The sequence below is a fragment of the Eublepharis macularius genome, chromosome 1, assembly GCF_028583425.1.
Source record: "Eublepharis macularius isolate TG4126 chromosome 1, MPM_Emac_v1.0, whole genome shotgun sequence".
NCBI lineage: Eukaryota > Metazoa > Chordata > Lepidosauria > Squamata > Eublepharidae > Eublepharis > Eublepharis macularius.
Genome location: NC_072790.1, coordinates 98,183,172 through 98,208,214, shown reverse-complemented (window position 1 = coordinate 98,208,214; position 25,043 = coordinate 98,183,172). Strand labels below are relative to the sequence as shown.

The 25,043-nt window shown below is 40.4% G+C and overlaps 2 protein-coding genes across 5 annotated transcripts in view; one reads left to right on the top strand and one right to left on the bottom strand.

Annotated features, from left to right (window-relative positions):
- The window catches only part of SESN1 (sestrin 1), a 60,197-nt gene extending 49,129 nt beyond the window's left edge, over positions 1-11,068 (top strand). For all 4 annotated transcript variants that reach the window (XM_054980598.1, XM_054980606.1, XM_054980615.1 and 1 more), the window contains 5 exons: positions 2,424-2,571; positions 4,687-4,799; positions 4,981-5,171; positions 8,923-9,067; positions 10,023-11,068. In XM_054980598.1, coding sequence (XP_054836573.1) covers positions 2,424-2,571; positions 4,687-4,799; positions 4,981-5,171; positions 8,923-9,067; positions 10,023-10,109 — 684 coding nt within the window. In that variant the 3' untranslated portion in view covers positions 10,110-11,068. The remainder of the gene's footprint in view (positions 1-2,423; positions 2,572-4,686; positions 4,800-4,980; positions 5,172-8,922; positions 9,068-10,022) is intronic.
- Positions 11,069-13,084: 2,016 nt separating this feature from the next.
- The window catches only part of ARMC2 (armadillo repeat containing 2), a 58,081-nt gene continuing 46,122 nt past the window's right edge, over positions 13,085-25,043 (bottom strand). Inside the window, exons 13-19 of the mRNA XM_054980588.1 lie at positions 23,333-23,432; positions 21,064-21,376; positions 20,556-20,678; positions 17,211-17,324; positions 15,618-15,750; positions 15,260-15,408; positions 13,085-13,479 (exon numbers count right to left, since the gene is read on the bottom strand). Of these exons, the coding sequence (XP_054836563.1) occupies positions 13,361-13,479; positions 15,260-15,408; positions 15,618-15,750; positions 17,211-17,324; positions 20,556-20,678; positions 21,064-21,376; positions 23,333-23,432 (1,051 nt within the window). The 3' untranslated portion in view covers positions 13,085-13,360. The remainder of the gene's footprint in view (positions 13,480-15,259; positions 15,409-15,617; positions 15,751-17,210; positions 17,325-20,555; positions 20,679-21,063; positions 21,377-23,332; positions 23,433-25,043) is intronic.

The window sequence follows — 25,043 nt, the reverse complement described above, 5'->3', positions numbered from 1 at the left end:
AAAGAATCAGGCAAAGAAAATGGTAATAACTTTGAATTAAATTCAGAGACCAAAGAACCTACAAATCCCATATATTCCATGACTGGATAGAAAACTTTCAAGTACACTTGGGAGCATCATCTCCAGTCCTCACCACCATTTGCATTTCTCAGTGATGAGGTTGTGTGTTTTACTTGAAAATAGTGGTGGGAAGCGACCATTATGAAGCAGATCAAAACCAGCTCAAAATAGGAAAAAGTTTGAGGGAAGTTAGTACTTCAAGTTTGTTAAACTTGACTCCATCACTGAGAATTGAACTTTCTTGTAGCAAATGATATTGTTAAATATAACTATTTTGTTTGAAATATGTACTACCATCTTTCCCCCCCAAATATGTTTTTTCAACTGAACAGTAATTGCAGTCTTTTTTTTTTTAAAGAGTCAGCTTTTTAAGAGACTGTGAACTGGAGTAGGCTCTGCCTGAGAATACTTTGAGGCAACTTCTAGATCTCAGGGGGGAAACACTGGAGAAGGGTTCAGGAACAGTGAAGACAGATGCATGTCTTGACTGCTGACATGTTCCAGGATCGGGTGCTCCTCTTGATGTGAATCCTGTCCTGATGCATGCTTGAGTTATTCATATCTGATATACCAGAATGCTGAATTGTTTTATGGTCAGACTGTCTCTGTGTCTAATAAAAGTACTGTATAGTGGAGTTTTAAATTCCAGAGAGAAAGAACATGTAAAATTGAGCAAGTACTTCATTTTTTGGCTAGCATTACAGCATGATAAGAACAGTAGCCCAGCCACACACAGTCCTATAAATAAAGTACAACACACATGGTTGCAGGGTACAAATGCCAAGCTGTTACAATCTAATAATCTATATAAATAAGTAGTTGTGAAATGGTTCCCCACCTCAAAAGTAACATATCAGTTGTGAAAATATCGCATTTCTTCCAATGGGTGAGAACCTTAAGGTAGTAACAAATCCTGTACACCTCTATTATTTCAGCAGAAGTAAATCCAGTTCAGACAGGTTGCCAGCTCCACTCCCGTTTCAAAGCAAGCATCATCAGAGTTCCACCTATCCACAAATAAAAAATACTGCCAAAAACAGACCCACAACTAAAAAACGTATAATGACAAAGAGTAACAGAAAAACTAACCAGATGCTTTCAAGTTTCAAATAAACAATGATAAAATGCAGTTTTATCATGGAGGGCAGTTATATACAGACATAATCACATAATGAAACACTTTAGTGGTAATCAACAAGATACAGCTGCAAGCCTCTCACATATACAAAAAGTCAAAACTCTCTTAAAGGTACAGTGGGTCATTCTACAATAGCATCAGATATAAGGACTCAAATCATATTTCTCATTTAAGCCTTTTGGATTTAAAGATTGCAAAGTATACATCCAGTATGACTCACATTGTTGTAAATATCTACTAACATCCAATTGATTATAAGGATGTTTAATCAATTTCTCTATAACCAGAAATTCAAAATCAAATGGTCTATGATTCTCAGCCTTAAAATGTGTAACATATGTTGTACTTTACAAGTCAGCATAACGTAATAAGAGAAGCAAAATTCCTACAAAATTAGTGTACCTGACAACTGTAAAAACAAGATTTGAGTTCAGTGGCCCTTTGGAGACCAACAAGATTTTCAGGGTATACATTTTTGAGAGTCAAAGCTCCCTTCGCTTTGATTGGACTCAAATCCTACTGTTGTACTGCAGACCAACATGGCTACCTACCTGAAACTAGAAATAAGACCGGCATCAATCCTATTGCATTTATATATTCATCTATTTGTACCCCACTTTTTTCTCCAGTGGGGACCCAAAGCAATTTCCAACATTCTCCTCTTTGGTCACGCAGGTAGCAGAGTAGGGATTGAACACGGGTCTCCCAGATTCTAGTCCGACTCTCTGACCGCTAGATCATGCTGGCTCACAATACATTCAGTTGCAGTAACTCATTTCCTTGGATTCCTTCCTAATTGAATGGATAGATGGCATGAAGCATTAACACATTCTAAAGAGCATGGTTAACATTACTCCTTGGAATTAATATTTTAGTTTAAAAAAATTTAAATCATGACTTCTTAATCACCAAGGAACCGTAAGCCTGGTATCCGCTAATGGTGTATAACACTAGCTATAGCGACCTTACAGCTTTTCTTGCTTCATTAGTGCAGAGTGAAAGCCACTGAAAGCATAAATGGCCCAACTTTTGCATTTCCTTGGCTTTTAAGCACTTAGGTTGTCCCAACCTTCTGCCTCAATTCTATATGTGGAGTTCTTTGCCATCAAATATAGTGAGGTGAGGATAGAATGTGAATTATAGGGTGTGTGTTCAATCACAAACAAGGAGAAGTATAATAGTAACATAGCTCAAAATTCAGAATGTGTGATTATTTTTCTTTTAGACTACAGAGCCTTTCTGTGAAGTGGAAGCGCTTATGGAAAAAATGAAGCAACTACAGGAATGTAGAGATGAAGCTAAAGCCAGCAAAGAAGAAAAGGCCACTCGTTTTGAGAAAGAGAAGAGAGAGAGCATGTTGGTCTGTTGCTCAGGTATACGTCAATTGTAATTATATCATGTTCAGATGTTTTTTAGAATATACAGTACCATTTTTGTAGGTTTAAATTTTAATTAGAGCTTATCAAATTAAATACTGCACTATCTGTAATAGTCAGTGACCACGGAAAAGCATAATGAAATACTTCATAAACCACTAATCTCCTCATAAATGAAAAAAGCTAATCAGTTCTGTATGTATTTATTTTACTTGGATATAAATATCCCACTTTTCTCCCCAGTGGGGGACCCAAAGCAGCTTACATTGGTCTCCTCTCTTTCATTTATCCTTACAACAACCCTGTTAGGTAGGTTAGGCTGAGTGTGTGTCAGTAACGCAAGGTCACCTAGCGAGCTTCTGTGGCAGAGTTAAGATTCTCTCAGGTCCTGTTCCAAGAAGCTTAACCACTACATCATGCTTGCACTACCTCTGTATGCATGTAACTGCACAGGAACAAGCTGGAAGACACTGCAACCAAGTGATGTTTGTTTTACCATTCCCTGGTGGCAGTGCAAGTAGGTAGGTCTTCCAATGGCTGGAAAAACTAGAAAAAGATCCTGGTTCCTTTGGCACCTCAGAACAACACCTGGAGTAACTAAAGAAGCAAGCACTGCAGCAGTAATTTCTACTGGGTAGTATTATATACTGTCCTGATACTTCAACCATTCCGGCACACTCACTATGTCTTTAGTCTCTCTCTATTGTCCAAGCAAGATAAGTTGTATTTAATTCTAGTAATTATTTACATTTGAAAAGTGTATGTATTTAGGGAGGAATATGTAGACAAAATAATGCTTGAAAAATGTTTTTTTCTTTAGGCTACATTTTTAAGATAAAAGCTCATCTCTCCAGCCTCAGTGAAAACTAGAGACAGGGTATTTCTGGTTGTCAACTGTAATAGCTTTCTGTTGATCATGCAATCATTCCATATTCTGTCTGCCTAGAAAGGTTAAGACCACTTTGTCGAAAGAGGATAGTGCCCTGTGAATAGCAGAGAAGTGTGAAGAACAAGTGGATTCAGGTGCTTCTTGGCACGCAAAGATGTGTCCATTAGAATTCTGCTGTATGTGCTTGTGTGTTGTATGTTGTCCCAAATACTGAAAATTCTGGCTTTCAAATTGAATGGAGTAAAGTGTTTCTAGATCTTCCAACAAGGAGATCATGCCAGGTGGGTAGCCATGTTAGGACCAAACTCAACATTACCTCTGACTTAACTGTGTTTGTTTTACAGATGAACATGACGTTGAGGAACTAACATTCCCAAATGTACCAGGGCTTCAGGCTTCCCTCCCACACCATTTTCCTGACCTAAAACTGCTGTAGGAGGGGCGCTATTTGCCCCGACATAGGGGCTTACTTGTGCACTGATAGCACATGAAGCCCCTCAGCAAAGCAACTTTCAGCTTGGGAAAATGGCACAAGAGGGAAGGTTAAAGCCTGTCTTTTATATGTGATACACTCCCAAATTGAATCGGACTGCAGTGCACCTAGGAGCATTAGATCCTGATGCCATGTCTGTCTCTAAAAAGAACCCTAACCCGACTCAGGTCAAAGGGCTCTCTCTCTGTAGCAGCAAAATAAAAAGGAATGTATCAGCACCATAAAGACTTAAATAATATAAGCTGGAATAGTCTAAAGTGCCATTGGATTCCTGTTTTAATTTTGGAATTAAAATGTAAAATTGGAATTAAAGTGTGAAATTGTCAAAATGCTCTTCAGAAGTCAAGGACTAGTTTTTAAAACAATCTTGTGTTTGAGTTTTTGTGTTTTTTTTCAAGTTAGACTTTCAGGGCTAACAGCCAAAGGAGTGCTAAATGTAGCACCATGTTTATTTCTGCTATGTTAATGAAATTTATGTCTACTTGCATCTAAGTATGCAGATCTCCTATGACATGGTCAACATGGGTCTCTGCTTCTGTCTAGAAAAAGGGTAATAACATACTATTGCTAAACATTAAGGGAAAATTTACATGTTTTAGAAAAAGAACTATTACTTTATTGATTTAAAACTTTTTCCTGTGATGATCACATATTGTCTATTATAATTCAGCAATTTGCTTCTGGATTTAATGCTTTCTGTATTTCTAAAAATCTGTTATGTTTTTAACAGAGGATGAAGAAACGGCACCAACAAGAGATGTGTCTCGCCACTTTGAGGATACCAGTTATGGTTATAAGGATTTCTCCAGGCATGGAATGCATGTGCCTACATTGCATGCTCAGGTAGCACTTACATTACAAACTTCTGACAAGTTCTATGATCAGGAGAATGCAAAATGAAATCTGAATTCTAAGGATACAAGAATAATTCCCTAAACCATTAAAGTTTATTCTCAAGTTAAATTTTAAAAAATGTTTTTTGTATTCTTGTCATCTTCCTTCATATACCCCTTTTGTCTTTAAGGACTATTCATGGGAGGACCATGGCTATTCACTGGTAAATCGCCTGTACCCAGACGTGGGGCAGTTGATAGATGAGAAGTTTCATATTGCCTACGACCTGACTTACAACACAATGGCCATGCATAAAGATGTGGATACCTCAATGCTTAGACGTGCAATTTGGAATTATATCCACTGTATGTTTGGAATAAGGTTGGTTCTGTTATCTCTATGTGTAAGACCAGCTTTAGCTAGGCTCGCCTCTTAATTCTGGTAAACAGTGATGCCATTATGAGCTTTACACATAACTTACTATGGATACAGATTATTAGATTAAGTTACATCAATATCTTGTATCAAAATTTGGATTGCTTCCAAAGTATGGTGGATATAGAACCATAGAATCATAGAGTTGGAAGGGGTCATACAGACCATCTAGTCCAGCCCCCTGCCCAGTGCAGGATCAGCCTAAAGCATCTCTGACAAATATTCATCCAGCATCTTCTTGAAAACTGCCAGTGAGGGGGAGCTCTCCACCTCCCTAGGCAGCTGGTTCCACCTTTGAACTACTCTGACCATGAAAAAGTTTTTCCTAATGTCCAGCCGGTACCTTTGTGCATGTAATTTAAGCCCATTGCTTCGGGTCCTACCCTCTGCTGCCAACTGGAACAGCTCCTTGCCCTCCTCCAAATGACAGCCTTTCAAATACTTAAAGAGAGTAGTCGTGTCCCCCCTCAATCTCCTCTTCTCCAACTAAACATTCCCAAGGCCCTCAGCCTTTCCTCATAGGGCTCAGTCTCCAGACCCCTGATCATCCTCGTCGCTCTCCTCTGCACCCTCTCGATTTTGTCCACATCCTTTTTGAAGTGAGGCCTCCAGAACTGCACACAATACTCCAGGTGCGGCCTGACCAAGGCAGTATAGAGAGGGGCTATGACCTCCCGCGATTTCGATGCTATGGCCCCTTTGATACAACCCAAAATTGAATTAGCCTTTTTTGCCACCACATCACACTGACTGCTCATATTTAGTTTACAGTCCACTCTTACCCCAAGATCCCTTTCACATATACTACTGCCCAGAAGTGTATCCCCCATCCAGTATTTGTGCTTCCCATTTTTGTGGACCAGATGTAATACTGTGCACTTGTCTTTGTTGAATTGCATCCTCTTCACAGCTGCCCACTTCTCCAGAGTATTCAGGTCTTGTTGAATTTTAATTCTATCTTCTTGGGTGTTTGCTACTCCTCCGAATTTGGTATCATCAGCAAATTTAATGAGCAGCCCTTCCACTCCTTCATCCAGATCATTGATAAAAATATTGAAAAGTACCGGGCCCAAAACCAAGCCCTGTGGCACTACACTGGACACCTCCCTCCAATCTGATGAAATGCCGTTGACCACCACTCTTTGGGTGCGGTCCGCTGACCAGTTCCCTATCCACCGAACTGTCCTATAGTCCAGTCCACAGTCTTCCAGTTTGCCCATCAGAATGTCATGGGGGACCTTATCAAAAGCTTTACTGAAATCCAGATAAATCACGTTAACAGAGTTCCCCCGATCCAGTAAGCTGATCACTTGATCAAAGAAGGAAACCAGGTTGGTCTGGCAAGATCTGTTAGGGACAAAACCATGCTGACTTCCCCGGATCACTGAGCGGTCCTTCAGATGCTTACAGACTGATCCCTTTAAAATCTGTTCTAATATCTTCCCAGCAACAGAAGTCAGACTGACCGGCCTGTAGTTTCCCGGGTCATCCTTCTTCCCTTTCTTAAAGATTGGAATAACATTCATTCTTCTCCAATCTTGTGGCACATCTCCAGTCCTCCAGGAGGCCTTGAAGATGATGGACAGGGGTTCTGCAAGTTCTCTAGAAAGTTCTTTCAGCACTCTTGGGTGCACCCCATCCGGCCCAGGGGATTTGTATTCATCCAGTGCAGCCAGATGCCTCTCCACAACCTCTCTGTCAATGTCAATTAGCCACTCAGGTATCCTGCCACATTTTCTACTATCTCTAGATGTGACTGAGTTCTTCAGGGAGAAAACAGAGGCAAAAAAGTCATTAAGCCTGTCTGCTTTTTCTCTGTCCTGCATCAGAGTTTCTCCATCTACTCCCAACAGTGGTCCAATTGCCTCTTTTACTGTGCGTTTGCTTCTCACATATCTGTAGAAGTTTTTCTTATTGTAGCGAGCCCTCCTGGCCAGACCCAACTCGTACTGATCTTTGGCCTCTCTGATGGCTGATCTGCAGTAGCAGTACCTAGTAACCTTCATATACTCCTCTTTAGAGGTCTGTCCTTCTCTCCATTTCCTGAACATTTCCTTTTTCTCCCTTAGCTTATTCTGGAGCTCTCTGTACATCCACATCGGTATCTTGTAGCCCTTACCATGTTTCCGTCTTGCTGGGATAGTGAGGGCTTGAGCTTGCAAAAGCTCGTGTTTGAGAACGGCCCACCCTTCACTCGCTCCTTTCCCTTCCAGCACACTCCCCCACGGAATGACTCTCATCAAGCCTCTGAGTTCATCAAAGTTGGCCCTACGAAAATCTAACCAACAAGTCTGGCTACGAACTTCCTTGGCCCCCCACAGCAACTGGAATTCAAGGAGGACATGGTCACTTCCCCCTAAGGTCCCCACCACCTTCATCTCATCTACCAGTTCTTCCCTGTTGGTTAATATCAAGTCTAGTATGGCCCGAGCCCCTTGTAGCTTCCTCCACCTTTTGAAAAAGGAAGTTATCGGCCAGGCAGGTCAGGAAATTTCGTGATTCATGACGCTTTGCTGAGCCTGTCTCCCAGCACACATCGGGGAAAGTTGAAGTCACCCATAATTACAAGGTTGATGTCTGGATACTCTACCAATCTGTTCAAAGAAGGCAGCATCCGTTTCTTCTCACTGGTCAGGTGGTCTGTAGCAGACTCCAACAATAATACCCTTTGTCCTTCCTCCCCTGATTTCTACCCATATGCTTTCCACTGGGCTGTCCACCCCATTCTCCATAACTTTTTGACAATCAAGCCCTCTCCTCACGCCACTCCACCTCCTCTTCTACCCTTCCGGTTTTCCTTGAACAACTCATACCCATCCACTAGCACATTCCAGTCATGGGAATCATCCCACCAAGTCTCAGTAATTCCTACTATATCATAGCCCTCTGTTTGCAATAGAAGCTCAAGCTCTTCTTTATTACTGACTTGGCTGGGGAGCCAACCACTTCTGTCATGTGTTCTAGAGCAAAAACTTTTATCTGCTCACAGCTGGAGATCAGGTAATATAGGGCAGTGCCCCATGTCCATGGAAAGCTAGTCACCTTAATTTAAAATCAGTGCACTGTTGATAGCAAAGCATTTGGCTGCAGGGAAATAATTTGGAGAGACTGTTAAGAAAGCCAGTCAGTGTAGAATAGTGAATGGATAGAAATGAAACATGACAGTAAACGACAAAGTAGGCCAAGTAATTAGTCTTTTAGGGAATTTGCTTAAAGGAATTATGGGAAGCAGAGAAAAGAATTGAGGAAATGGACCCAGAGGAGTTAGCTGTGATAGTCTGTTGTTTCAAAAGAGTAGGGTCCAGTAGCACCTTTAAGACTAACCAACTTTATTGTAGCATAAGCTTTCAAGAACCACAGCTCTCTTGATGCATCTGATGAAGAGAGCTGAGGTTCTCGAAAGCTTATGCTACAATAAAGTTGATTAGTCTTAAAGGTGCTACTGGACTCTTTTCTAAATTGAGGAAAGGAATTCTTTGTAGTTCTACCCATGGAGAACACGCAGAAGTAGGCAGAAGACTGCTGCCATGCTGATATAGCTGGAATTCCAGGAGAGCTGGTACAAAATCCATTATAAACCCTTATTCTTTGCTAGGCATTTGTATATGTTTTGGACATTGCTATATGATGCTTCATACATTGGGAGAAATATAAGCGCCAGTGATTCAGAAAAGAATGTTTCCTTGTTTCCACACAGATATGATGATTATGATTATGGTGAAATTAACCAGCTACTGGACCGCAGCTTTAAAGTTTACATCAAAACTGTAGTTTGTATGCCTGAAAAGACCACAAAAAGAATGTATGATAGCTTCTGGAGGCAATTCAAACACTCTGAGAAGGTATATTCTGCATGCATATGTTTGACTTGTTTGGTGGCATGGCGATGCTGCTAAATAGTTCTATATGTTGAGGACCTTATATTGTTTAAATTGCAATTACCATAAGTAATCTTATGTCTTGTAGCAATAAGTCTTTTTCTTTTCCTCCAGTAAATTATTATTTTTAATAACAGGATAGATAAATGATTGTAACAGTAATCTGATACTATTCCACATAGTTCTAGCAAGTTTAATTAAATACTGCATTAATATAAACCAGAGACTACAAACCCATATAGCTTGGTCTTTTACCTGGTGTAGGCTTCACCTCAATTTATGTTAACAGAGTTATTGACTCAACTGAGGAGGAAATTATGTTTTTAAATTGTATATACTTATATGCTTCATGTTTCAAATGGTTGTAAAATGTGCACTTAAATTTTATGGTTAACGTACTGGCTAAGTGCTGTAATAATAAAGAGACTCAACTGAGGTATCTGGGGCAATACACCCCCCCCATCATATATGTATATACAGTGGATCATCAGATTTCCTTGAGTTTTTCTGTAAATTCCACTGTAAAAGGAAATGTTAGGTTTTGTAATGCTTTAAGTAGCTGGATCCTTGTAGCTATCACTGCTTCTTCCAACACTATACTGTTAGAGAATTAAATGTAGATCTACAGCCTGTTCACTGTCAGCACATGCAAGACACTATCATTATGCAAATCATGGGCACGGCTTACACATCTGTCACTCTAAGGCAGCATATAACTGGCACCTCCACATAATCCTCTCGTGAACTTATCAATTTTTTGCATTTCTGGAGTCCATTGCATGGTGGCAGCTATCTTTATGAACTGGGCCATAGTTGAAATATTAATCACAGGAATTATGCATGCTTTTAAAAAACCAGCAATTCTGCAAACAGGAAATTTATTTCAAACTAATTAAGTTGTGTGTATTTTTTTTTTAAGGTTCATGTCAATTTGCTTCTCATAGAAGCGCGGATGCAAGCTGAACTGCTTTATGCTCTGAGAGCCATTACTCGCTACATGACCTGAAATCTTGGTTAACAGTGATGGAAGGTGCAGCCTATCTTACCTACCAGAGGCTTTTAACAGGCTTCTGAATCAGTGGTGGCTAAACGCTATGAGAGCCATCGTGCCATAACTCCTTTAGTTTCAACTGGTCTCTTGACAGAATGACACTGCTGCTGTTGCTGAATGTGGTGGAAGGGGAACACTGTATAGACATGCTCCCTGATCACTACAGCCTTGCCTTCTGATAGCACAGGAAAGGAAACCTTGATTTGTGGCAGCAAAGTAGTTAATTATGCAGGTCTTGTATTGTGGCAAGCAGATAACAAAATCTGGAGCATAAGACGAACTTAAGAGGACTTCTGCTTTTGATACAAGAATGATTTTAGTAATATACGGATGCTGCTGCATTTGCTGCTGGAATGAAGAGACTAGGAATTCCAATTAAGCTATAAATGAACGCAAGTACTGCTATTGTCTGAGCCTACGTTTGATATCGTTTTAGATAAAGTCCTTGCTCATAATCCAAAATTGAACTGTATGCCATTCTAACAGTTATAATTGCAACAGGACCTCTCTTAAACACTGTTGCTTATTGTTTAAAATATGCTAGTGGCTTCGTCTTGTTCACAGGGGTGTGTTAATTCAAGAGTGAGAAGGGATGGGAAGTTTTAAAGCTGCTTCGTCTGCAACTATTTGCTAAATACTTGGGAATGAGGGTGAGCACAGTTCTTCTCTTCCTTTTGTTCCTAAGAGCTAACTAAGGTATAGGAATGTGATTTCAGACTATCAAACAACCCCTCACTACATTGCTTACTCATGGTTATGGTCTGTCACTTAACAACTTAAGTAGGAAAATGGTATAAAATATTAACTGCAAGTTTGGTATACAGCTGGTTTTGGATACTTTTTGTATGAGCGTGAACTGCTTCTGAAATCTCTCAGTATTACTGAATTGTTAAATAAACCTTTTCCCTCTTCTATTATTCTGTCAGGATTATGTTTTGTTTGGCCCGTAGAGCAAAGCAGTAACTGGCTATTCAGTCTTTGCTCTATGCATGATCTGCATTTGAGGGAAAGAACAAAAAGCTAAACTGCAACCCTTGACAGTTTAACAGGAAGCATCTGCTGTTTCCTGTCTTCAAGAATACAAGCTTTATGCTGACCCTAAAACCATAGGCCAAATGTGCAGTTTTAAAAGTTCCACTCATTACGTTTGTACATTTTATCTGTGAAATTTATGGTCTTGCCCATCTGCCAGCAGAGAAGCTGATAATTTCTCCACTCGCTGTTGTTTAAAGGTATTGCAAGAAAAAAAGTTTACTACTTCTCTAATATAGGACCCTGGTTTAATATCAGAGTGTTTTTGCATAGGTGGAGGGAGAAGATTTATTTATTTATTATTTATTAATTTAATTTATAGTCCACTCTCCCTGCAAGCGGGCTCAGAGCGGATTTACAATAGAAATTAAAAATAATTTAAAACATTAATAGCAACCATAAAATACGGCATTTGGACATAAACAAGGCAGTTTCTGTTTGCATCCTACATAGCGCCTCGGGCCAACAGGGCAGGGCAGTTAAACTCAGCCAATGTAGAATTAGCCCATATCCCCCCACCACTGGAAGAGGCTGGTTGGGTGGTTTGTCCATCTCAACTTCCATACACCTGGCAGAACATCTCCATCTTACAGGCCTAGAGAAATGACAGTAGATATTGTTGAGGCCAGGCCTCCACAGACAGAGTTCCTCCAGGTAGGTGCCAGGACCAAGAAAGCCCTGGCTCTGGTTGAGGCAAGGTGAACCTCCTTGGGGCCAGGGATCACCAGTAGTTGTTTGTATGCTGACTGAAGCAGCCTCTGGGGGATATAGGGCGATTTGAATTTCCAGAGAAAAATTCAGGCCAGAATGTAATGTCAGTTTTAAAGATGCTTGCATAAATTTTTTCAAAAATTAAGTTTCATTAACAGCTAATAATGTTAGGAGTATGATGTGCCTTCTGTATTTTCTGCACAATAAGGTTTATGTCCAGTGAAATTACACAAGGATTTTGCCACAGTAGCCATCTTTGTTATGGGCTTAAATAAGTACCCGCAAAGCAGTTGAGGAGTAAGTGCTGTATATTTCTCAAATGCCTTGGTTAGAACTAAGTTAAAAATTGTAAAAGTAACTTTTCATACAAAAGTGGTATAGGAGGGAAGAAATGTAACGGCAAAAGGTACATAAACCTTAAACTTAGTTATTGAAGTTTAAGAAGAGTGCATCTGCGAGGTATGAGAGTGGCAGATAACATACTTTAGTGTGCAGCATGCAAACAACATGGTTGAGCTGTTTTCATGGTAAAAGTTGGCAGCATCAAGCAACAGGGTATGCACGGTACAGATGTGCTCACATGTAGCTGAACACCACTCAAAACCTAAGTGAACAAAATGTATTGCCCTTTAAGTGTCACAAGGACCATATCTGAGCAACAATCAACAAATTTCAGATGTCACATAAAGCACTTTTGATCTTCTCTTCTGCTGCTGTTATGCATGCATGAAAGACAGGATTTTAAAACTATTGCTACTGCATTACCTAGTGACAAATGGGTTTTGTCTAAAACAGCTGTTTAGGCCTCCCATCCACCATTCTTTCTATCATGCTGCAGCCTTGTAAAACATAGAAAAAGACATTCCTTAAATTCTTCCCTATAGAGAAACGACCTTTTGATTGTTAACAGGTGAAGCTCTTACTCCCTTCCATGGCATATAAAACAGTCATTTTGTTCACACTCTTTGAGGAAAGTTTTATTATACTGGAATGATGCTTATTTTAAAAAAATAACATTAATATGTGTAGCAAGCGTGATGCAACTAAGTGAAAGCTTTTACATACATATATACACACACCCCACCCCACCTCTGCTCAGTTACAATTACGGAAGGGTGACTGATGGAGCAAAAGGGAGCTCTCTATTCTGGCAAGTTTGTAACCAGCACCTGATTGGGACAACATTATTTGCATAGCAGCAGTGGCATTTGTAATTTTTTGTCAGTCCCTAACAGATCTATTCAGTCAGAGACTAGTATTAAGTCAGCACTTAGTTGTAACAATACAGCTGGTTTATTTTTGCATCCTCCTCTTACTGGAAATTTAAGTTACGCAAGGTACAAAGTACATAAATAATCTACTGAGAATCATTTTCCATCGAAAAAGCTCTGAAGTGTCCTTAAAGTATTCCAACACCCCCCACCTTCAAATGAAGCAATATTTAACGGACATAAAAATGATCTTCAGTTCCGAATTCTTTGCAGAAGCTTCTGTGCCACAGGTTTGAACTCTGATTCCCAATACAGTTTGTGGTAATCTCTTAAATCATTGTCAGAATCATAGTCCAGAGCTAATTCTTCATCTGCATTGAGGTCAGAAAATGTCGTCAGTCAATTTTAAACAGAATTCATATACTTAAAACTGTTTAGTGTCTAGCCACACAACTACCTAGATGTACATGCAGAATTTGGTTTCATATTGGAAAGTATGAAAAGAGCTCCAGGTATATACATGGAAGCTAATTCCTGCAAGTAAGTTACTCTAGGTTTGGGCTTATCCTGTGGAAGTTCTGTGGCAAATCACCATGCAAGTAAGGCTCCAGATTTTAAATTCCATGCAGAGCTATGAATGCACAAGAAATCAGTATATGCTTTCTAGTACGACTCAGAAGAAGATTTTAGGCTGCTAATGAGCCTCTCAGTACATAGCAGATTAAATGGTTAACCATATATATGCAGTCAAGCAGGAAAACATTGCTGCAGTTGTTACCATACATTATCCTAAACACATTTGAAAGCATAAGTCCACCCTAAATCCTGAGGAATGGAATTTCAGCTTTTAAGAAAAATGTACAGACAATGCCAATGCCATAAATTCTCCTAATCTAGGTGGAACTTTAACCCCTAAAGATAGCAGCTACTTAGGCTAATAAACAGGTAGTTTCTAGCGTATGAAGAAACAGCCTAAAAGCGACAGAGGTGGTGTGGAACTCTACCTTACAAGAAATGGTGGGCAGGGGGGAGGGTGTTAAAGTGAAGCCAGCAGTGTTCTAAAGCTTCCAGGCATATATAGCAGAAAATGCTAATGGAAGAGTTAATAAGGTATGTAAAAATTAAAAACTTGGAAGTAAATGTTATGGCTAGTAATAATATAGTTCACAATACTCTTAACAAGAATAATCAAGACAGAAAGATCTACCTAATCTCAGTCTATCAGTGTTTGGAAAATAAAAGAAGTTGCTAATGATTGCAGCACACAGATAAGTACACATAAGTGTACTTGTAATCTGTCATGAAAACATTCTGTACAGAAGTATCATGACACAACAAAACTGCAAACAGAGAACGTTTAAAATGTTCATAACTCCTAAGAACCCTAGATATCAAACATCACTACAGTATTTGCTTTGTAGATACATAGTGCCAAGTGCAATCCCTGTCAATATCAGTTCAAGGATCTCAGCTAGAAAACTAGTGAGTGATCTCTGTGATCCCAGGGTGTCAATGTCAAATGGTTTGTCCAGCCTCTGCTACTGAGGTACACAAAAAGGTACTATATAGCTACCATGGCTGACAGCCCTATTTTCTATGAATTTGTTTGATCCCTTTTTTAAACCTATCAAAACTAGTTGCTGCATCATGTTGAATCGTGGCAAATTCCTTAAGTGTAAAGTAACTATTTCAGTCTCGCTTGAATCTACTGTCAGTCAATTTTACTGGATGCTGTTATGGGAAAAGAGAAAAAAATCCCTATCATACATAAACTTTATCATGTTTCCCTCTTGGTTGTCTTTCTAACTCCAAAACCCTGGACACTTTAGCTGTTCCTCTTGAGAGGTGATCCAAACCAATTATTGTGTTGTTTCTTCTTTTCTATACTTTTTTTCTGCCTCTGTGGTACTTTTTTTTTAGATGGATGACCCAAATTGTACGTAGCATTCCAAAAGTGGCTGTAACAAAAACTCAGCTTTAGGAGGCAAAACCTAAGGGAGTTGTATTTGCAAGGAGAGACATGAGAGGGAGCAAGAACTGTGCAAACGTTAAAAAGCCCTAAACACCTATAGGATATCCAGAAAGAAACCCTTCTTAAATGCACCTAAGTCTGCTTAGCTTTATTCCACCAGGTTGGCTTTTACGTCTCACCTAAAAATGATGCAAGGAGAATGAACAGGGTATTGGAGTCATCCTCTTCAAAGCAGGGCACACTCTCACTGTAGTTCCACAGAGTTTTGCATATCAAACAAGCCAGCTGCCAGTCTGTAGGCCCAAAGTCTCTTAAACAATCTATTAACCTGCCATGAGAAAGAGGCAGAGTTGCAAGTCTGCAAGGTTTGCCTTTCTACAACCATCCTTAAAACCCAGCAAGGCAAATTGATTTTGCACCCTCCTTTAAGGAGGTAAGGAATGCAACAAGAGAGATTAATTCTTTTTCCTACCCCCTTGCCAATTTAGAACGCAAAAACTGAAAAATTCCTTACTTAGGCAAGTTTCATGCACTCACTTTTTAATTGTGCCTTCTTCATTCAGTATAGCTCGCCACCTTTTATCCACAGTAAGGTTGAGGAGAACACCACAGGCCGAAAAGCAGACATCTTGATGTTTGGCATCGAGCAAAGCGATCATGAATTTGTACACTGGATTTCATAGCAAGAAACAACTATTTCAGACTATTACTTAAAAACAAAAGTATATAACATTCGTTGAACTAGAGTTGTACCAATTGTACGTGTAATTTGAAACACTCTTTATCTAGAAATCCTACTTGATGCCATGTTGAAATACTGCAAACTCTTATTTATTAACTTTATTAGTAGGTGGCTTTCTCACTGAGACTCAAGGCAGATTACAAAACATGAAAAACAATCCAAATAGGAAAGATCTCTGATAAAGCAATGCAGTGGGACTGGAATTACAGAAATAAAAATAATGCAAGCAAAGAACTGTCTTAAAGCAACAAAACAGTCAATGTAGGCACAAAGCTAAGGCAACAATTCCTGTTCCTTAAACACTATTTAGAAAGAAACAACCATTATACTGCAATCCTATTCTCATTTGTAAAACACCCTCCTAAAGAATTCCATTTTACACATTCTGCCGAATGACAGAAGCGGGGAGACTTCCTAGCCTCTGCAGCTAACCCATTCCACAACCTGGGAGCTACAACAGAGAATGCACATATATATACTGGGTATATCGCATCTTAGAACAACATGATTGCAATTAAACAAAGCTGCATCAAACAGATGAGTTGATTATCTAGTTCCATAAGTCTACTCTGATTGGCAGTGATTTTCAAGGATTAGACAGAGGTAGTCTTTCCCAACTCTTGACATTGATTTTTTAATTTTAATAACAATAACAACAACATTGAATTTATACACTGCGCTTCAGGACAACTTAACACCCACTAAGAGCGATTTACAAAATGTGTTGTTATCGTCACAACAATCACCCTGTGAGGTGGGTGGGGCTGAGAGAGCACCAAGAAGCTGTGACTGACCTAAGGTCATCCAGCAGGCTTCAAGCAGAGGAGTAGGGAATCAAACCCGGTTCTCCAGATAAAGCTAGACATGCCAGAGACTGAACCTGTAATCATCTGCTTATGAAGAATGTTCTAACACTAAGCTACAGCTTTACTACTATAGCCTAGTTATGCTTATTCTGAGTTGTCTTTTTGTGATTAAAATTTTTAGTGAAGGGTCTGATTACATCATCGAACCTCCTCCAAACTCAGATGTACTTGGATAGCTGACCTGCTGAGCTTTCCACAATAACCTTAACCATGTAGATACATTACGCCTACTCCAACAGCAATTTATTTAACTACTCGGATGTCAAACGGAAGTTTTCCAGGCTTGGCCCAGAATAGCAGGGGATGGGGAGACCTTAGAATCTGAACTCCAAGATTCAGGAGTAGTATATCTGAAATTGAACATTCCCCCCCCCCCTTCCTATGGCAATAATCCATAGTCTTCATATAGTTTCTTCTTTGGTCTCAGAGTCTTTTAAGTGAAAGCAAACAAGCAATGCTTTGTGCAGATGTGATCAGTGTGCAGTTGTATACAACTTGGTCCCTTGTAACAGTTGAACTCACCCTTTCTCTGTACAATGAAGTTACAGATTTCATGATACTGGGAAAGATTACCAAAGACTCGAATAGCCTCCAGAATCCCATCCATATTATTACTCATTAATAACTTTACAAGCACTGTGGTTAGAAAAGAGGGGGGAGAAAAGACACACTTAGAAATGTTCAAGAATCAAGTATATTTTTGTTGCAGTTAAATGATAAAAAACAATACAAAGTTTCTGCAAGTAGCAGTAGAGCCCTTTACAGAGTATGTACAAGAGAATGGCAGACACCTCAGATGGATAACGGGGTTTGTGGAGATAAAAAGAAAATTACATTAGGTGAGCAGATAGCGCTATTTGTTGTAAGCCAAAGGTAGCCAGCTGGTCACAAGCTTTATGAGATTCCTGAGAAATTCTGGAAAGGGAATAGAAATTAATGAAGCCCTTCATATACTAGGTGTGCACCAAGGGATACAATTTGCACTTTCTCCTTATCCTAGAACCAAACATGGAAGGAGCTGCAGCATGATCTTACCTTAAGGCATATCCTACCAACTTTTCTGCTGTTACAAGGAAGGAGAGGCAACCTCAATCAATTCCCCTCCTCACTACAGCACCTATCCTACATGGCTTTTGGTCTCATGAATCCCAGTGTAGCCTTTTCAGGAGTCAAAGGGGGCCTATTCTCCCACTTGTGCCAGCAGAAAAGTTGATAGGATCCAACCCTAAGGTAGGAACTCTGTAGCTTACAGGGAGAGCTGGAGGAACAAAACAACCAACAGAGTGTCTACGGAGAAGAGTCTGGGGAAAAGCAATGTTTGGAGGGACTGCAGGAATCAGAAACACTGTGAGGCTAATGGCCCTTGATCATAGGAAGATACCAATACGTGTGAGACAGGGATTCTGGCCAAGCCTGGTCTGCCTCCAATAGCAACTGAGAGATTGACTGTGGAAGTGTATAGTGGCTCCACAGAAGGCATGCTGGGAGCATTAAAACATCCAGAGTTTTCAAGGTCTTTGTTCCCAAATTTAACTCACATGCACCACCCTGAGAATATAGGAAGTAGCCATCTGGCTGTGCCTTAAAACATCTTGTTTCCTATAGATCTGGGAACAGAGGGTATCTTGGCTTCTCTGATACACTACTTGCTAAGAAATTTGGAGTCCAAAAATCATGCCTAAACTGTGGTGTATTATACGACAGGCTCTAGTGATAATATCTGCCCTTAGACGAAGCCCACAGAAACTAGCTCTTTTGATCAGACATCACGCTTTCCCACATCTCTTTGAGTTCAGCTGAAAAGATGCAAATGTAAAGCCAGACTAGTCATAGCAAACTTACTTTGACACGGACCTGGCCTATAGTGCTCTCCTTGACTCTCCCTATCAGTGAGAAGTTGCAAATGATTATACCTTGTCACTGGTTTTTAGATGTGTTCTGGGAAACCCACGCTTTTCTAATAATGCTGCCCAAAGTGATATATACAGCTGAAAATATCAATTTAAAAATACACAACTATGGCTAGTTCTTAATTTAAATATGACACCCAGAACTAAAAAAAAAAAACTGCCATAAAAAGGACAGATCGTTTCTATTTGCTACTGAACAGTAGGCATGCTTGGACATCTGCCAGCTTGGCTCACATCCCGCTTGCTCGTCATGAACAGGGTGTAAATCATTCAGTGAGCTGTTCAGATGCGAGCAGTTGCATGATTTCTCTGCTTTCTTGTACCATTACAGTGCTTTGTCACAGCAGTTGACCTTCCATTTTCTGCCATCCCCTCCAAATTTAAAAGGCACACAAATGAAAGAAAAAAATCAGTTTGTGAATTTAAATTAAAGACTTACTACTAGCATCTTGCTGTGCCTTCTGTGTCTGCCCATGAACACAACTAATCTGGTGTTCACTTCTTGAATAGATGTCGCTGACTGCACAGGCATGAAAAGCAGGCAATGCAATCGACTGGTCATTTAAAGGATGCATCTGAATGTGCAGGTGCAAACAATTCCCTGCTTTACAATACAAGCCAGCCACAACCTTTGAGAAAATTTAGTGCTCATGCTGGACAAGATGCAATGACTTAGCCCTCGGAACTGTACAGGTGCAAAGGCAATCAAAGACAAACTTCAGCCACAACCACTGAGGAAATCTGATGAGTTCAAGGGGGTCAAGCAAGGTAAGTTTACCTGGCAATCATACTTCCAAGTTTGAAGCTTGCCCACTGAACATGCATTATTTGCCAATTATTCATTATCTCACTCATGACTTCTTTCTCAGTAAATAACAGACCACAAATCAGTTATCTATAAAATATTGAAATATTTGTGATTGACCACACCTACTCAAAGCATGCTCACAGAGAACATGTGCTGAAATTCTAATGTTACAGTTTTAGCAAGTGACAAATCAAGAGTTTTCACTGGTTTCCTGAGTATCCTGAATGAGAGGAGGGCAGTGCATTCCGTGCCCACGACAAGCCTTCCTCTTACATTGTCCACCTTTACAGCCTTTGTATTGTCTATTCTGCCCCACTGTAAGGGAGAAATCAATACATTAGCCATCACAAGGTATATGCCAATGCACTTGCAACCAAAGAGAAAGTATCCTCTTTTGTTAAACACAGCTCTTTGTCAGAGTTGTGGTTCTCAAAAGTTTAGCTACAATAAAGTTGGTTAGTCTTAAAGGTGCTACTGGACTCTACTATTTTGCAACTACAGACTAACACAGCTAACTCCTTTGGATCTTTTGTTAATATCACTGTTACTTTTCACTCATTTGTTCAATGTTCACAGCAAGTACCAGATGTTATCTATATATAGTACCCATGTGTGCCCCAGTGCCCAGTGCAGATCAAAAAGTCAGAACAATGGGACCAGCCAGGGCTAGGGCAGAGGTTTCTGCAAACCCAGGAGAATCACAAGATTTCCAGAAAAATAAAAAAGTGTTGAAAAAAACAAAACAATTGGGGGAGCTTTAAAAATGATTAAAAATCAGGTTGGGCAACATACTGAGTAGTTGTAGCAACTCAAGATGTTGGGTGAAATCATAGTGACAATGTTCACCAGGTGCAAAGGGGAAGCTACAGCTAGATACAACTTACTTCCATTGCATATCTGCTTCTATAGACACTTTGCAAGCAAGCAGACAAGCGGGGAAAAGGAGCGACGGCTAGGTGAGTGGGTAAGCAACCAGAGGGAAAAAAGGCAGAGGGAGAAATGGGAGTAAACAAGATGGGGGAGAGGTGGACAGAGTCACAACAGAGAGTGTAAGTGAGCACACTGCCAGAACAAGAAGCGAGGAGGTCCTTACAAGTCCTTCTCTCATACATGAAATATTAGGAAAAACTGATTTTCAACAATCCTTACACTCTGCAATATATAATTTCTTCTCAAGGATTACAGAATTCTTCACTTGGTAGTAGGACAAATTGTTGATTGTTGCTGTAGTATTAACAACCATCTCCTCACATTCATCAACTGATTTGTATTCTGATAATTTAGAAAAGATGATACATCAGTCTTTAGTTAATCATTAACAATTAGACACAACTACAGTAAGCATAAGTTGGCTGTAAGTTGATCGCATGTGCATATGCGTGCATGCGCACCTGCCCGCATGCCTGAGATCAGGGAAGTGGGGAGGCTTTCAAATATGTCAAGGTCAACATCTGATCATAACAACTATCAACTTGATTAGGCCTGCTGATCTAAAAGGGCACTTAAATTACATTAATTAAAACTCAGAATGTTAGAACATAACATTGAATTAAAGTTTTTTCAGCACTCATTCCAGCAGGATTTGACCAAGTTATAACACTATAGGGAGCCTGTAGTGTTTTCCTCACTATTGATAAACAAATATATCAGTTCTTACCTAGTACTTCAGTAAGTAATGCCACCACGTGATGGTTACTTGCTAGATTTGCACCGACAGTGGGATGAATGGACAAATTGGCAATCACTCTTACAAGTTTGATCTGGACATCTTCTGCTTCTGAACAGTGCTTGAGATTTCTTAATTCGCCACCATTTTTCCACTGTTTACTATTAGAGTCACTGTCACAATGAGTTTGGAATAGGGATATAAGGGTATTAATGCTTCCTTCAACCTCAAAAAATTGTTCCCGAGCCTGATTGTTCCTTGCTGTCAAGTTGCCAAGAATGAAAATGACACGAACAACTAAATCCTGTTAATTAAAAAAAAAACATGCTGCAAGTTAAAATAGATAATAATTTGAGAAAAATATACCTTGTTTATTTCCATAGAAACCTTCACTTCAAAGTGAAGGAACGCAGACCATAACATTACATCAGTTTCATTATTCATGTTTGGGCACAAATAAGGTATAAAACATCTGAAAGAAGCAAGCTAATAATCATGGAAGCTAATTTTTTTCAAAGCACAGCTTAAGCTACAATCTCAAATACACAGGATAGGAATAACTTCAGTCCAAGTAAAAATATTTAAGATCTGAGAAAACTGTAACCATTGGTGCTTTGGTAGCACTGTTATGCTGTCTGCTCTAGCATGGAGTAAGGCGCATTCTCTGAGTCCACCATTCCTCCACAACAATGCTAATAAGCCACACTCCTAGGCTGTGCAGACACACAAGGGGCCCAGGGCAGATGGGATGCAAGGAAGCTGCTACCATGAGGGTGGCACAGAGGGGCTGTGAAGGGATGTCCTTACCAGAATGATAGGTCTGCAGGGCAGCCCATCAACTGGGCCATCCTGTTGCCACCCTTCTGTGATTTGCAGGGGCAAAATGTCAGCTCAGAGGCTTTTGCCTGCCTCCAGCCTCTCCCCATATGGGGATGGAACCAGGACCTCTGGTTGTGTCAGCCCAGTGCCACCCCTGACTTTTCAATGTCTCTGCCTGGCCTCATGTGGCTGGTGGTGACATCAGGGATGCAGTGGAGTGCCTACTGCCTGATGGCATGCCTCCTTTCCATTTGCCTTCTTGTCTCAGTGGTCAGGATGCTAATCTTAGGTGTTGGGGCTATGCGCTCAAGCCTAACTTCTGTCTTTTCTCACAGTTTCAGGGGAAGGGTGTGCGTGTGGCTATGGGCAGGGATTGTTGCACATGGGTAGTACGTTTGCTGCCAGTCAGACACTTGTCAGGGGAGGGGAGGATGTTCTGTCCACTACATGGGTGCCCTTCCTTATGAGCTGAAGAGATGCTCAGGCCACACTACTGTGCTGGGGTTGTGCTGTTGCTGGGTTATTTCTTCCTGCATGCTGGCTGGGGAGCAGAGTAATATTGAGGGGAGTGGCCAGATCAGCAGGCAGTGATTGGTTGCACCTATGTATGCCTCTCAGAAGGATGTCATTGTGTGCTGCTACCTGGTTGGGAGCAGGTTGCCATGGACTCCACACACAGACGGGCACGTGTTGTTATTTTCCCCTGCAGAATGTCCATAGGGCATGGATCAGCAGTGCCTCTGTTGCACTAGTAGCTGCATGCCTTCGTCTCGATGGCCCTCCAGATTGCCTTGCCCGTGGCTTATGTTGGGCATACTACAGCCTCTCCTGCCTCCTTGGCTACCAGTCAGCTGAGGAGATGTCAGTGTCTTAAAAGTTTCTCTTTACCACCTTGAGCAGTCCCTGTCCTTGGAAATGGCAAGCCAGTTCACAGATGGTTTTCCATCCGGGCACTAAGCAGACCCATATGTTCTTAACTTCAGCTGTACGGAGTGCCTGCTAATAACACCTTGAGATGAAGGTTCCACTTCATGCACCTTTGCCAGCTCTATGCTGCTACTATATGGCAACTTCACTACAGCCTTGGGGAAAAGTTTCCTTAAGGAAAACCTGATTGCCAGAAACAGCACAAAGACCTTACACTGCCTGCTCCTGTTTCTTATAAACAAAGATAAGTCAAAGTCTCTGAAAAAAAATCCAAACAACATCTCGGCACAGAGAACAAGTTAATCAACTGTCTGTCCTTTATATTTTCCTGGACTGTTAATCTAAGCTGAGCCCATTTCAATGATTTACTACTTAGAAATGCTGTCGACCATTTAAAATTTTTATCTTGTAAATGTATATGCAAGTAGGTCAATGAAAATGGGTTTACACACATGCAACATCACAGACACATCAGAGGATTAAAATATAAAACAGAGATGGAAAAAAACCTGACCTGCTTCTTTGGGTGTTTGTTTAGCAGGGTTAAAAATAAGATGTAACATCTGGAGCAATCTGCCAAAGCTGAGCAGCAATCATTGAAGGAAGAAATTTTACTAGATATTAAAAAGAAACACACATGAGTTCTTCCACCTTTCCTTCTCCAAGCTAAATCACCCCCCTGCCATTTTTTTAAATTTTAAATAGTTTATTTATGGAATTTTACAAATAACTTTACAAGGTCACATGACATAAGTTATGTTCTTTGTCTCAACAAGTTCTTACAACATCTGAGTTATTTAAATACTGAGATGGAGTGAGGGAAGGGAGATTCAACCTTTTAAAATCAGACATATTAAAAGAAATGCAATCAAAAGCACAGGATAACGCCCCCCTGCCATTTTTAAACACATTCAGTAAACGTACTTAAAAGGCCAATATTCTCTATTCAAGTACAATTTGGTACAGATAATAATTATGTATAAGATTGATAGTGAGCTGTGATGAATGAATATTATTTCCAGGTATAATAGCAATTGAAAGCTAAATCTAAGTTATCTTCAAATTACTGGAAGACAGCAAGAAAACCACACCTCCTTGAAGCACAGCTGGAATTCTGACACTAGGGTTCATTACAGAGAGGAGACATCGGCAAATACCTTTCATGAGTAAAAATAAAAAGATACAGTTTGGAAGTGGGATCAAAAAATTATCTTCCTAAACACTTTCTTATATTTAAGATAAAAAATGAAAATTGACCAAGTAACTGTGTTGGGGCCCTGACCTGGACAGCTCAGGTGAATCTGATCTCATCAGATCTCAGAAACTAAGCAGGGCTCGCCTTGGTTAGTTATTGGATGGAAGACCTCCAGTGAAGACCAGGGTTGCAGAGGCAGGTAATGGCAAACCGGTGCTGAAGGTCTCTTGCCATGAAAACTCCACCAGAGGTCACCATAAGTCAGCTATGACTTGAGGGCACTCTCTGCCACCAATTGTGTTGGGACCCTATAGGGCAATTGATCATTTTGCATTTAGGTGGCTTCCACATGGGCCTGTTTACCCTCATGGAAACTAGGAAGCTCCACATTAATGGGGAGCATCAACATGAAATTATGTTCATTCCAAATATGGCTTTCTACTAAGCCAGAGGAAAAAATATGTATAAACCTGTTTTTTTCTAGCTCAAGGAAGTGTTCATGTTCAAAATAGTGTGCAACACATGGTTTGGTAGAGAGGGGAGACGTTCTGGGCCCTGGAGTCTATGGTATAACCAGAAAAGGAAGAGGAAGTGGGTGCTGTCCAAAGAAGAATTGGGGAAAAAAACCCTACACCAAACTACTGCATTCATGACTGTTGAACCCAACCCAGTATTTTCCACCAAAAACAAAATCCAAAACAATGTATCAGCAGTAGAAACTACTGCAAACTACGGAGACCGCTTCGATCAGCGGACAAACGTTTACTGGTGGTCCCCAGCCCTAAGGAAGCCTGCCTCGCTTCAACCAGGGCCAGGACCTTTTCAGTCCTGGCCCTAGCCTGGTGGAACGCTCTGTCAATGGAGACCCGGGCCCAGCGGGACATATTATCGTTCCGCCGGGCCTGTAAGACAGAGCTGTTCCACCAGGCATTCGGTGGTTGAACTGTTTTGTATGTTGATTTTATTGGCAATAATGTTCATTATTGTTTTGTATGTTGATTTTAGTATTGTTGCCTTCTTGTTTTTATTG